Source organism: Oryx dammah, unplaced genomic scaffold, assembly GCF_014754425.2.
Source record: "Oryx dammah isolate SB20612 unplaced genomic scaffold, SCBI_Odam_1.1 HiC_scaffold_28, whole genome shotgun sequence".
NCBI classification, from domain to species: domain Eukaryota; kingdom Metazoa; phylum Chordata; class Mammalia; order Artiodactyla; family Bovidae; genus Oryx; species Oryx dammah.
The window spans coordinates 65064528-65078952 of record NW_024070212.1 but is presented as its reverse complement, the minus strand read 5'-3'; the positions used below and the strand labels follow the sequence as shown (position 1 = coordinate 65078952).

At 35.2% G+C, this 14425-nt stretch overlaps 1 protein-coding gene across 7 annotated transcripts in view; it reads right to left on the bottom strand.

Moving 5' to 3' along the window:
• Nucleotides 1-14425, bottom strand: part of ZZZ3 (zinc finger ZZ-type containing 3) — a 117512-nt gene that overhangs the window by 3221 nt on the left and 99866 nt on the right. For 5 of the 7 annotated variants that reach the window (XM_040232532.1, XM_040232531.1, XM_040232534.1 and 2 more), the window contains 8 exons: nt 14116-14254; nt 11584-11731; nt 11385-11500; nt 10746-10817; nt 8683-8784; nt 7752-7847; nt 5688-5840; nt 1408-1542 (listed from right to left, as the gene is read on the bottom strand). In XM_040232532.1, coding sequence (XP_040088466.1) covers nt 1408-1542; nt 5688-5840; nt 7752-7847; nt 8683-8784; nt 10746-10817; nt 11385-11500; nt 11584-11731; nt 14116-14254 — 961 coding nt within the window. The remainder of the gene's footprint in view (nt 1-1407; nt 1543-5687; nt 5841-7751; nt 7848-8682; nt 8785-10745; nt 10818-11384; nt 11501-11583; nt 11732-14115; nt 14255-14425) is intronic. The other 2 variants (XM_040232537.1, XM_040232538.1) reach the window with 1 other exon arrangement.

Sequence of the window (14425 nt, the reverse complement as noted above, 5' to 3'; positions counted from 1 at the left end):
ACACACACACACACACACACACACACACACACACACACACACACACAGAGGAATATTATTCAGCCATAAGACAGAAAGAAATCTGACAAAGCCATTTGTGACAACATGAATAAAACCTAAGGACATGATGCTAAATGAATTAAGTCAGACACAGAAAGACAAATGCTGTATGATCTCACTTAAATGGAGAATAAAAAAGGTTGAATTCAAAGAAGCAGAGAGAGTGGAGGTTATTGAGGGTGGGCAGGGGCTGTGGGGCCTGGGGCAGGAGGCAGGGTATGTGTGTCATTGGTCAAAGGGTACAAACTTTCGGTTATGGGTAAGTTCTGCAGATCTAATGTATAGCATGGTGTGTGCGTGTCTGTGTGTGTGCACAGGTGTGCTCTGTTGTGTCCAACTCTTTGTGACCCTATGGATTGTAGCCCGCCAGGCTCCTCTGTCCATGAGGTTTGTTAGACAAGAATACTGGTGTTGATTGTATAATTATAAACTGGTAAGTATACAGAGGAAAAGGGTGGAATGTGAATTTATAATGGAGGGACTAATAAGTGTGCTCAGTTGTATCCAACTCTGCGACCTTATAGATTGCAGCCCACCAGGCTTCTCTTTTCATGGAATTTTCCAGGCAAGAACACTGGAGTGAGTTGCCATTTCCTCCTCCAAGCAATCTTCCTTACCCAGGGATCGAACCCACGTTTCCTACATTGCAGGGGATTCTTTACCACTGAGTCACTGGGGAAGCCCTTACAGCATGGTATATATAGCTAATAACATTGCATTGAATACCTGTAATTTGCTATGAGAGCAGATGTGAAGTGTTCTTGTCTCAAAAAAACAAGGTAACTATGTGAGGTAAACTTTTTTTTACATCTTAAACATTTTTTACACCTTAAAATATATACAATTTTTGTCAGTTATATCTCGGTAAATTTGGGAATAGCTAGAGAAAAACTTTGCCTCTCATATACTACGTCAAAGTTGCCTACAGCCATACCACCCCGAATGCACCTGAAAGTGTTAGTCACTCAGTCGTGTCTGGCTCTTTGCAACCCCACGGATTAGGTTGCCATTCCCTCCTCCAGGGGATCTTCCCAACCCAGGAATCAAACCTGGGTCTCTGGCACTGTAGGGCAGATTCTTTATCATCTGAGCCACCAGGGAGCACACCTGATCTCATCTATTACCTCAAAGTATACCTGTATATTTTTCTTCTTTCTACTGAATCATAAATCTCTTGACACCAGTATCTGTGACATACTACTCTGTATAAATGAATAGGACAAGAGCTAAACCTACTTTTATCTGTGTGCTTGAAAGTTGTGGAGTTGAAAGCTCCGAAGACCACCTTAAATATCTCTTATCACCCTTGCAAAAATTAAATGAATAGAAAAATTAAGTAGAATTTACCTTGAATCCTACATGCTGCACAAATCCACTTTCAGCTTGCATTTGCTGAAGTTTTTGTTTTTTTAACTTTTTAAACTGTAATAGTTCCTTATATTCAGGTAAATTCCTATACGTGACAGGAATACTTTCTTCATCCTATTGAGGAAAAGAAAAAAAAAAAGAAAACCATGAAACAGTTAGTTTGACAATTGAAACAAATTAGTATGAGAAATACTGATAAATAATATTTTTCTATTGACAAGGTATTTTTCACATTTAAAGAGACCCTCAACATTTTAGGGCTCATAGGAAATCAGTGCTGGTACCAGTAATATTTTAGACTAATATTTCTGGAGGGCTTCTTAATGCAACAGTAATACTAAACTATAGTAGGCAGCTTCATAATACAAGTAACAGGGAACAAGGCATGACTCCCACTTCTGCCATACCATAGACTAATGCAAACTCAACTCCTCCCCAACAAGTTCATGGAGACCTGAAAGACTCCTTATAATCTACTTCTTCTTGATCTGCAGGAAGCTCCTCTTCACCAATCTAACAGATTTTTATGCTTCCTCAGGTAAATATGGCATTTTCTTAAAACAGGCAAAACAATCTCTACTCTGCCTTCTGCTCAGTACTCCAATGATCAAAACAGTACATTTCTCTTAAATAGATGAACTTAAGTTACAAAGATGATTATAAAGAACTGAGTATAAAGAATAGTAAAAACTACACGAATATATGAAGTTGAAGCTGACAGATGAAACACCAAGCTTGCTATTCTCCCAGTTTATTTGTGCTCTGCCACCCAGTATCTATTTCTTTCTTTTGCTACCTCATGACTGATCCCATGGTCACTGATTCCCACAATCCTCCTAAAAAGCACCTCCAATTAATTAATCCCATGTTCCATCAATTTCCAATCCTGGACCAGACAACCCCTGTACCTCCCATTCCTCCTGCTTCTTATGTTAAATATTATTAGTACTATGTTTATATTGTATCAAGGAAAATTATGTTTATAGAAAGTATAGCATTTGCCCAACTTCTCAAAATTGGCTAAGATGGTAAATTTTATGTTATGGGTATTTACCACAATTAAAAATAAAACTTCCAAATGCTTCAGTCATTAAAAAAGAAAAATCTTTCCATCTGCAGCATGAGGGATGGACCTGGGGCAATTAAGCGAAATAAGTCACTTATTTGGAGAAAGACAATACCATGATTTCACTCATGCAGAATACTAAAAAATAAACACATAAACAAAACCAAAAACACACTCAAGTATAGAGAACAGACTGGTGTCCCTCCCACAGAGGGAAAGAGTGGCAGGGGTGGGAAAAATGGGTAGAGGGGGTCAAATGTATGGTGACAGATGGAAACTCGATTATTGGTGGTAAGAATGCTACGATATACGTTAGTTGAGTTAAAATGCTGTACACATGAAACATACAATGTTATAAACCAAACAAATATTTTTTTAAATGTTCACCCACAAACAGACTTCCTAGTTATAATGATTTTAAAGTTACTTAAAGGAGAAATACTATGACTAATTTTAAGGGGGGCTAAAACAGTATACAGATTCTCTCTCTAGCTCTGCTTTTCTGAAAAGAGAAACTGAATCTATAAATTTTACAGTAGAGGGTTTATAAATATACATTTAAATAGATACATTAAAGTAATCAGAATGGTGTGAACTGGTACACATTTAAAAATAAACAAAATCAAACAAAACTTAAATCAAATTCAACCACCTATACTACATTTTACCAATTTTCTCAAAATGTATTTCTCTTAAACATCCCACCATCACTCCTCACCTAGCTAAATTTTATTCTTCCTTTAATGATGAACTTCATATCACTTCCTTGGGTCTTCCTTTTCAATTCTCAATCTAAATCAAGTCCCTCTAAAATAATTACAATCACACCTATTTTTAAAACACTTTTGTTCATACCTATGCAAGCTGATTTCTAACAGAGCCTGTTATGTATTAAATATAAGTGAATGATACTCAACTGAGTAATTATAATATTCACAAAATATAAAATTACACATAAATGTCATATCCTAAGACACAGCAGACAGTAGCTGTTTTTCAAAAGACAATTTAAAAAGCAAAAAAATTAAGAATATAGACATTTTATGGTAGTCTGATACAAAAGTATACAGTCAGTATTTGATTAATCTAGAGAAAGAACAAATGAGATTTACTTTTATCTGCTGACTTTTCATTAAATTCTCCTTTTCCAGTTATCACATAAAATCAAAATATTAGGAAAGATACAAGGCAATCTTTATGTCCTTTAAGTGAGGAATCAGAATCATGTTACTTACTAAGAATTTTAGCATAGTAAAGTAAAAAATATTAACAGCAATAAAAAGGAATCTCTATGAATGGAAAATGAAACGGAAAGAATTAACCTAAATTAGCATCCAAAGGATGACAACACAAAGAGGAAGTAGTCCTAAAATATTTAAAAAGTGTGATTTGACGTTATTTCTATAGTGGGATATATCCTAAGGCAAAGAAAGTGCCACCCAAAACTCCTATTTTCAGTATCATATTGTTGATGGTGGTGCTGCTATTAAATTCTGTGACTACTGTGACCAGTGTGTGACAAAGAAAGTGAGCATTATTTTGATATCACTAACAACTGGGATTTTCAGCATGGGAGAAAAACGATACATATTAAAGATAAATATAGGTAAGTAAAATTCTCATAAGTCCTAAGCTGAATTTGAAATAAAAATATGAATTTATTATATCTTTTCATTTGAACAAATGTATAACATTTCTCAGTTCTGTTCACTGTACAGGCTTAAGTACAATGATCAATCCAAAAGCAAGTAACATCATAGATTAGGATGTGTGTGTGCTTAGTTGCTAGGTCATGTCCAATTCTTTATGACCCCGTGGACTGTAGCCTGCCAGGCTCCTCTGTCCGGGGGATTTCCAGGCAAGAATCCTGAAGTGGGTTGCCATTTCCTTCTCCAGGAGATCTACCCAACACAGGGATTGAACCCGAGTCTTCTGCATTGCAGGCAGATTCTTTACCACTGAGCCACCAAGTAAGTCCATAGACTTTTATTCCATTTTATTGGGCTAGAGCCTCCAAATACCATTTCTCAATAAAAGAAAGGAGAACTAATTTTAGCTCTGAAGCAGGAAATACACAAGATGAGCCTTTAATTTCCTTGTTCCAGCAGACAGTAAGAAGGCTATAAGAGAACTAGAATCTTGTCAAACGATCTCAAAATCCAACTTGAATAGGTTACAATCAACCAATGGACCAACTTGTACACTAATAAAGACAATAATGTCAATGAACTGAATTTGTCAATGCACATAAATATAAGTTCAACAACTCATAAGAATACAAAAATTTTAAAACCTTATGAGTCATTTTGGAGGCTATTAGAGACCAAACATTATTTTAAAAACAAGAAAATAAAGGGGACAATCAAGCAATTATGCTGCCTTTTTTATATGTACCTTAGGATAATCAAATAGTTGATGGCAGGGTTACTTTACAGAATATTCCATCAAATAAATGAAGAAATAATTTTATTATTTTGTAACGTCTAATGAGTTAATGGATCAAAGCAACAATCTATGGCTGCTATGTCAAAAGAAAGAGACAACCAGACTGATGAAAGTATACATGAAGTAGTCCTACTCACCCTAACAAAAAACAAATCTGAGTCTGATTAATTGTCTGGATCTATCAAAGTATAGGAGATTCAGAAAACAGAGGAATAGGTTACATGACACCAAGGAGATGCAAACAACAAAAGCCACACTGTGGTAAATTCTCTAAGACAAATAAGCCAGGTTTTCAACAAAACAAGTATGGGGGGTGGGAAGAGGTCTTTTGCAAATTATAACTGGGAAAATGTAAACTAACTGTGTATCTGATTATATAAAGGATTACTTTTTAATAAACATGATAATGACATTTCATAATGTCTGGAACTTGCTCCAAAACAATCCCAGAAAGAAAGCTGGGGTAGGTAGGAAGTGTAGATAAAAATTAGATTGCCACAAATTGATAACCATTAAAACTATATAATGAGTACATGTGGGTTTATTTTTTATTAGCTTGAAAGTTTCTTCTTAAGAACATTTTTAAAGCCCAATGTAAAACAAGTTTGACTAGTTAATTTAAGAGAAAAGAAAGCACCATTATCTAAAGAATGGAAATAAAAAGGAAATCCTGGTGCTCACATTTTGCATCCTGATCTGTATAATATAAAGACAGATGTAGGATATAAATACAGTATAGATAACTTACCGATGCCTCCTCAACAGCAGTGTTCATATGGCTATGAAAACAGGATCGGTCATCATCTTCATCCATATACACTGGTGGTTCATGGGAAGTCATGAAAGTGGAAGGTTTAAAGAGATGCTTATTAAGGGGGTGTTGTCGTCTGCTTGTTGAAGACTAAGTGAGAAAACAAATTTTTAATTGGGATAGTGGACAATTATTAAAAGAATCAAAAATATACATGCTACTTCCTGCAAGACTGTCTAATCAAAAGGATTGCACCTCTATCCTTCAGTATACTTTTATGTGGTTGTTTTTTCTGTTACCTGGATTTTTAAAAGCACAACAAGCCTTAAATAAAAACAAACCAAACCAACAATTAGAAATATAGGGGGAATATCCACATGGAGTATCCTGGACCACATGCTTGTATTTGTATCACCAACATTTTTCACACTCTTGGCATTCACATGCTGAATTCTTAAGGTCATCTTATAGATAAGGAGGATGAAGTTAGCCAAAGCCAGATATAAAACTATTAAGTAAAATGAAAATTTCCGCAACATGATCAATGTTTGAAAATAGTATCTAATATTGATTGACTGCTTACTCTTCGTCAATGTCACTTAATCCTCAAAACATTCCTATAAAGCAGTTATTATCACCCCTAATTTAAAGGTGAAAAAACAGAGCCACGAGGACGCGAACTTTTATGTTCAAAGTGTTGCAGCTAGAAAGTAGTAGAACCAAGATTATAAACTAGGTCTATATGGAGCAATGGCCTCACTTTGAACCACTATGCAGACTTCACTAACAGCATAGCCACAAAGAATAACCTCAGCTACATGGAGAACCATTGTTTCATTTCAAAATTAGAACTCTAACCATGGCTAAGAATCATAACTATGACTGGGCCAGATCTCTACAGTCAAGATGCCTATTAAATTCCCAAAGGAGGAAACACATTTAGGCTTCTTTAGTATTCTTTTTGTTATCATTATCTCATTTTAGTGGTGAAAACATGAGGTGTACAACACATCTAAAGGTAACCCAGAAATCAGGACAATCAGAGCCATTAGGTTAAATGCTGGTTGTTAAAGTTCCAACATTCCAAAGTTATAGGATGAACTCTACACACCTAAGACAGATAATGCTACAATGGGGAGAGAAAAATTCAAAATATTTTTAAAATATGAGAAATTAAAACAAGCTTCCAAAGTTTGGAAAAGAATAAAAATTTTAAAACATAGACATGTATAGACAATATACTTAATGTAAAATTACATAAAATAGTTAGCTTCGACAAGGAAGGGTAACAGCATTAGATACACTCCTAGCTTCTCTTTGTATGAAAGATGGCAGTTTTGGGGAGGGAAGGTATCAGGATGATTTACCAACAAAATGAAAGAAGGACAATTACATGCTTTTTTCCCCTTCAATTAAAGCAAAAAAAACTGGCTATAATTTCATGCAGTGCTCTACACAGGAGAGAGACAACAGCTTTTTCACTGTACAGAGAAGCAAAGAATGGTCAAAGCGGCTTAGCAGCAGAATCAGAAGATCAATGATTCCCAGACTCGCTAGCTATGTGACTAGACAACTTACTCAGTGTACTTAGCTTTCTCACCTATAAAAAAGGTTGTAAAACAGGACCTAGCTCAGAGCATTCAACAGTGAGAATAAAAGCTAGCTGTTAATATTCACATGAGTAAAGTGAAGGTTATACTACCCACACTTTTAAGAATTGTAGTGAAGATTAAATTGGATTTATACAGCATATGTATAAAACAGAAATTGATTGTATTATTAAAGAATCAAATATCCTAAAAACTTTAACATCACAAAGGCCTTTTTCTGACATATATTCAATCTAATACCTTTCAAACAGTACTCACTCACATAAACTAATATACCCCTAAAAAATCATCGAAGTTCACTTATGCTCAATGTAACAAAATGTTTAGAGTGAGTTTATTTAAAAATAAAATAATGTTGTTCTGAATAACATATAAACTTTTACACAGCAACTCTGACTTTGATGACCTTAATCTGAGATCTAAAGTTTACTTTTACCAATTTTCTTTTTACCTTTTTGGAGTATATGTATAAGTTTGGTGTTCTGCCTGGGACTGGAATCCCAGCTTTAGTTAGTTTTATGAAATACTTCTGCACTCGGCTGGCAACCTAAGGAAACATGACAAGCCTTTTAACATAATGAATGACAAGACATTCAGTACCAAAATAGTTTTTAAAATATACGTGTACCTTAATGAATAATAACAACTTAATAGCCACATAAATCTAGAAACGATTTTAAATTGCTAAAGACACTCAGACCAAAAAAATTGTTAAATTAAATCTGTTTGATTCCTAAGCTAAACACATCTTCAATTTGTGAACATTAGTGCATGAGCATAAAAACATATCTATTAATATCAATGGGAATGTGAAAGAGAAAGCTGGCAGATATTTTTTTAGAAAGACAACCAGGGAATACTAATTAAGGCATTATCACAAATCTATTAGCATAGTCTAACCCAAAAGCACATAACTGCTGTACTCATCAAATACTACATTACATTTTTATTTTTTAGTATTTCATAACGATTCAAAGCAGAACTATCTTGAGTTGTTTCTAAAATCAACAAACAATGTTATTTTTTAAAACTCCGCATACTATAGTATTGTGTAGCTAAATATGAAGGGGCGGATCTGCTGATTTTAGCGGCATTATCCTTCACTTTAAAAAAAAAAAAAACCATCAGGGACTTCCTTGGTGGTCCAGTAGTAAAGAATCCACCTGGCAATATAGGAAACATCAGTTCGATCCTTGGTCCAGGAAGATTCCACATGCTGCAGGGGAACTAGCCTGTGCTTCACAACAAGAAAGCCACTACAATGAGAAGCTAACGCACTGCAGCTAGAGTAACCCCCACTTCAGCAAAGACCCAGCACAGTCTTTTAAATAATTTAAAAAATAAAAAACATGCCAACAATATGGAGCCATCTCCTCAGTTACCTGTTTTGCTGTCCGGTTGCCCAGTTCATCCGCTATCTTCTGCCAGCGTCGAGATTCTACTTCTTCAGGAGGGTATTTCAGGAGTAGCTGTTCAAGCTTTTTCTAAACCAAAGACCAAATTTAAGAAAGTTTAATACTGAGCTTCTAAATAAATACATTCACCTTTCATCTTAAAAACTACAATACTCCCTCCCCAACTTTAGGGGTTAGGTCAACTAGAAATCTTCATGGTAGGAAAAGTTTCTAGTAGGAATTTAAGACTTCACAAGGAAAATAAGAATCGAGACTAAACTGATGAAAGACCTTATAAAGATTTTTCTATTCACCTCAGTAAAAAGAAAGCACTCCTCACAAAGGAATTATATTACACATTTTGGTGATTTCCACTGACCACGTTTTCTTTCTAGACTATGTTTAGGCTAGCGACTATGGATCTGACAAAACTATATAAAAATTCATTTGTATTCTGACAGAATACTAAGAGATCTTTTCCTACTTTGTATGATCCTCTCTTTAAATATTTAACTTTAATATTCTGACTTATCTTCAAAATTCTCCAGTAGTCCTAAGGATGCAGAATATTCTGGATGTTGAAAGAAAAGGAATGTTATCACCCAGCTATCCCAGTGTGCAGGATCAGCTTTTAGGCACCATTGATCGGTATTATCTCTGCAGAGCTGAAAGACCAATAAACTGCCTTGGAGACTGGAGTGTGTGCTACGAATAATTTTATCCTATCTTAGTATGGGCTTGGCTAAAGGAGTGTTTCAACAGGTGGGCTTCCCTGGTAGCTCAGATGGTAAAGAATCTGTCTGCATTTGATCCAGCATTTGATCCCTCAACAGAAAGATCCCCTGGAGAAGGAAATGGCAACCTGCTCCAGTATTCTCACCTGGAGAATCCCAAGGACAGAGGAACCTGGCAGGCGACAGTGCATGGTGTTGCAGAGAGTCAGACACAACGACTGAGCACACATGCACAGGTTTCCCAGGTGGTACTAGTGGTAAAGAACCTGCCTGCCAATGCAGGAGACAAAGGAGATACGGGTTTGATCCCCAGGATGGGAAGATCCCCTAGAGAAGGAAATCCCCTGGTGGGCTATAGTCCATGGAGCTGCAAAGAGTCAGACACGACTGAGCATGCATGCACTTGGGCAAAGAATCTGCCTGCAATGTGGGAGACCCAGGATGGATCCCTGGGCTGAGATGATTCTCTGGAGACGGAAATGGCAACCCACTCCAGTATTCTTGCCTGAAGAATCCCACAGACCGAGGAACCTGGTGGGCTACAGTCTATAGGGCTGCACAGAGTCGAACAGACTGAAGTGACTTAGCACAAAGTTTTTTATAAACAGATCAACTCATTACAGCTGTGGGGCTAATCCTCATATGAGATAGAGATATATCTCAAACCTTACCCACAAACAATCCTAGCTATATGGCCAAATGTAACAGAATACTATGACCTTGCTTTTTCAGCTCCTCTCCAAACAAAAGAAAGAATTCACTTTGAAGCATAGCTTTACTTGGCTCCAGGTTTTTCTGTCTCACAAAGCTGTATTACAAAAACTTTATCCATCTGTTTCAGTATCTTTTTCAAGCCCCCTCCCAAAACCCAGGTTCCTTCTTTAGAAACCATCCCCTAAATGGAATTCATATATTCTCAGAATGAAAAATTCTTCACATATGCAAAAAGGTATACAGAAATAAGTTTAAATATTTTAAATTCATGATTAAGAGGGATTGCATACAACAATATACACTTCCCAGGTGGTGCTAGTGGCAAAGAATCCACCTGCCAATGCACAGGTTCGAACTCTGGTTTGGGAAGATCCCCTGGAGAAGGGCATGGCAACCTACTCTAGTATTCTTGCCTAGAGAATCCCATGGAAAGATGAGTCTGGCAGACTACAGTTCATGGGGTTGCGAAGAGTCAGACACAAATGAAGTGACTCAGGACGCATGCACGCACACACACACATACAATATACACTTTATTCACAATACTTACTCTAATTTTAACTGCTTATTTTTTAACCTACACAATTGAGAAATGTCTATTACCTGTTCTTCAACGGTCCACAATTGGTTAAATGTTTCAGGTTTGGTATCATCACACAGGCGTCCTCTTATCATCTGCATATAAAATAAGGCTTTTGTCAGAGACAAAAAAACAGACTACTCTTTGATATGGCCAAACAACATGAATGATGACAGCAACTTCATTTTAAAGAAAAAGAAATGCTACTTTTTCATTCTAAACCCACGTTTATCAAGGTTCATCTAATTAACAGCAGCAAGGCCAGGTTACAACCAGCAAATCCTGGTTACATTCCACTACACACAAAGAGCTCTTATTTTTAGAATAAATACTGTACTATGTGTCAGGCACTGAACGCATCATGTTACATGTACTACTCATTATAATCCTCACAACTCTACAACATAGGGTGCTATTAATCACATTTTATATAAGAGGAAACTGTAGCTTGGGGACTTTAATAGAAAAGACCATCTGAAGTTCCACTGTTAGTAAGTAGTGGAGTTGTGATTTCAACCCAGCTTTTTCTTAACTTCAAAGTTCATGTTCTTACTATACCTTCAAGTGAAGACTGCTTGAAATTTAAGAATACAAGTCAGCAAATGTTAAAATCTTTTGTCTACAATTCAAATTTTCCTACTCCAACACTTTATACTGCCTACCTGAGGACGACTGTTTGAGCCTTCTGGACCATCACTCAAAGGCAACATAGAGTATGAGAGGGACTCTCCATCCTTCCTAGGATCTAAAGGACTTTTTGGTCTAGCAGGTAAACCTACTAAAAAGAAAACCATGTATAGGATTATTAAAGCAAGACTTTGCCAGGTATTTCTCTACTTAAATTATCATGTAATTTATTACCTTTATCAAAAACTAGCTTAACTCTCCTAGTATGCCTTTTACGATTTTTAAATTCTCTTTCAAAGTTTCCAAGGCTACTGGTATATTGGTCCCATACAATCTCAGGCAATTGAACAACTCTCTGTGGATATGGAAGCCCTATATCAGCCTGGTGGGAGGAAAAAAAAAAAGTGACATCTAAGGTTAATTCAAGAAATTATCAACAATAGCCAAATTTTCAGATGATTCCAAATCTAAATAATCAACTGGCATTTCTGTTCATTCTGAATCCAACCGTCAATAAAAATACAGTCAAAACATTAAATGGTATAATGATAGCCACGTAAAGAAAAAATGAACTTAACAAAACATAAGCACTATTTTTAGATAGAGGTCTACAGCTGACCTATACAGACATAATGTTCTTTAACACACTTAAACAGAAACAGCAAATAATGGTTTTTATCTCTAAGAACAGCATATGAAATGTGTTTGACTGAAACAGATATGACCTGACACACAGAAGTCATTTTAAATGGACCCTTTTGTTCCTGACTTATTCACAAAACAATGAATTATTTTCATACTATGTAACACTTAAGACATGTACAAAAAAACCTACCACATTTTGAGAATCAAAACTATATCCTTACTTTACTTTGAATTCAGTTACTTTACCAACCACCTTCAGAGAAGTTATTAGTTGTCATTACTAAAACCAGGTTATTATGTGCTCAGTCTTTTGATAGGAATTCGGGTTACATAGGTGGGGGTAATGGTCAGAACTCATATAATGATAAAACTGGGATTTCAGAATTCCATTGTATGTAAATTTCATATTAAAAAGCTTTTAAAAAAATTTAGTTAATAGTATGCTCTCTGAAGTGTTTTGGGGTTAAGTATGTGTGTCTGCAACTCTGGAATGCATGAAATGGATTCCGTCTTGAAATGAGATAGAATGGTAGATGGAAGGATTGAAAAAACACACAATAAAGCAAATACAGTAAAATGTTTACTGTAGAATCTAGAGGGTGGATGTGTGCGTTAACTATACAATACTTTCCACTTTTTTGTCTACTTAACATTTTTCATAATAAAATGTTGATTTGAAAAATCAGGTCATAAATTATGAAACTGGCAAGCAAAGTCCACACTGTGACACAGAATTAATTTTTATTTTGCCTGTAATACAGTATACTACAACCATCATAATAATAATGTATATCAGTCTAAGACTCAACTTTTTGAAAAGTTATTGAATAGAGTGTCTTTTAAAACAATAATGGTAAAACATCAAAGAAAGCTAACAAGCCATAAAGGTTCCCTGCAGTCTATGTACCAATATATAAACCAAGTTTCCTTAATTTCAATTAGGAGTTTTCAGGTGTTCACTAAAACAATGGGATCATATGTCAACAACTTAACTACTATGGTAAACTTAAAGAAAGTAGGCAAATTAAGCATATATGAGTTAACACAGAAAAACTAAAGAATCAAACTTCTAAATTAAAATCAGCAGAAAATTTTCTTTCCAAGGGACACAAGTCTTTCATGATTACCAATGTATCTGGGATTTAATACACATTTGAACATTTTTGCAAAAAAATTTTAAGAGGGTCAATGTCACATCCCAGTTTCTGAGATAAAGTGGAAAGAAATCTAGTTCTAAACTAAACATAGACATGGAAAATCAGCAGATAACCAACCACGTACATATATAGAAAATGTGTGTAACTGCAACTTTTTTGCCCACCTAACAACTGAAAAAAATGAGTTTAAGATTAAAGCACAATCTATTTTAGTTGAATCCATGATCACTAAACACTGTAAGTGTTCATAAAATGAAGTCCCCAAGACTGCTGCCTCAACACCTAGTATACTACTTTTGTGACTCATTAATAACTAGTAAGTAAACTTGTCATACAAAACAGGCTAAATTTGTGCATTAAGATGAAAAAGAGGATTATTTCTCATAGTTTTTCAGTTTTAATCTTTTCAGACAATGTTTTTGTCTGACTAATATTTACCTCTCAAATTTACTGAATAATTTGTGGGTCCCCAATTCAAGACAAATACTACGGCATAAACGCACATCTTGCACCTCATTCTCTTGACTTTGGCAACCATATCCTTAAAGACATTTAAAATAGAATTTCTGTTTGTATCACCATTGTTTTCTACTGCTTTTAGAGTAAATAAAGCAGTAAATAAACACTAAAAATACTAAAGTATTTTTTCTTTTAGTTTCAATAAACTTAAAAGTCCTGAAAGCAACAAAGGGAAAATAGTTTTAAGATGGGGAAGGAAAAAAGTAACAGAAAAAGACTAAAAATGGCTAGAAACAGGACATCAAGTTTCTATACAAGCATCCAATTAAAGCTCCTAGCTATCTTCACTGGGGGTATACTTATCGTGCGTTTGGTGGGGTGAAGCAAGGCAGTATCCCACCTTCAGTAACATGGTTAAACATTTTAAAAAGTATTCATATAAAAAGAATAAATAAGGTTATTACCAAATATATCTCAATAAATTTAAAAAGTGGTCAAAATATACCTTCTTCTGGAGTTTTTCCACAAATCCAATGGGATTTTTTAGTGCTTCTCTCTGATGTCTGCCTAAACTTTCAAGGTCCTGGACTGCTTGAGAACGCTGAGCTTCGAGTACAGCAATTGTCTGTAACAGTCTCTGATAACTACAGAGACAAAAAGAAAAAAAAAAAAAAAAAAAAAAAAACCTCACTAAAATTTTTTTAGTAACAACAATAAATAAAAACTGAGTTCAAGCCATGATCTACTATTAAGTCACACGTCTTTGTAAAGTTACCTGAAAGAGTTTTAGTAAAACATATTACTGGGAATAAATG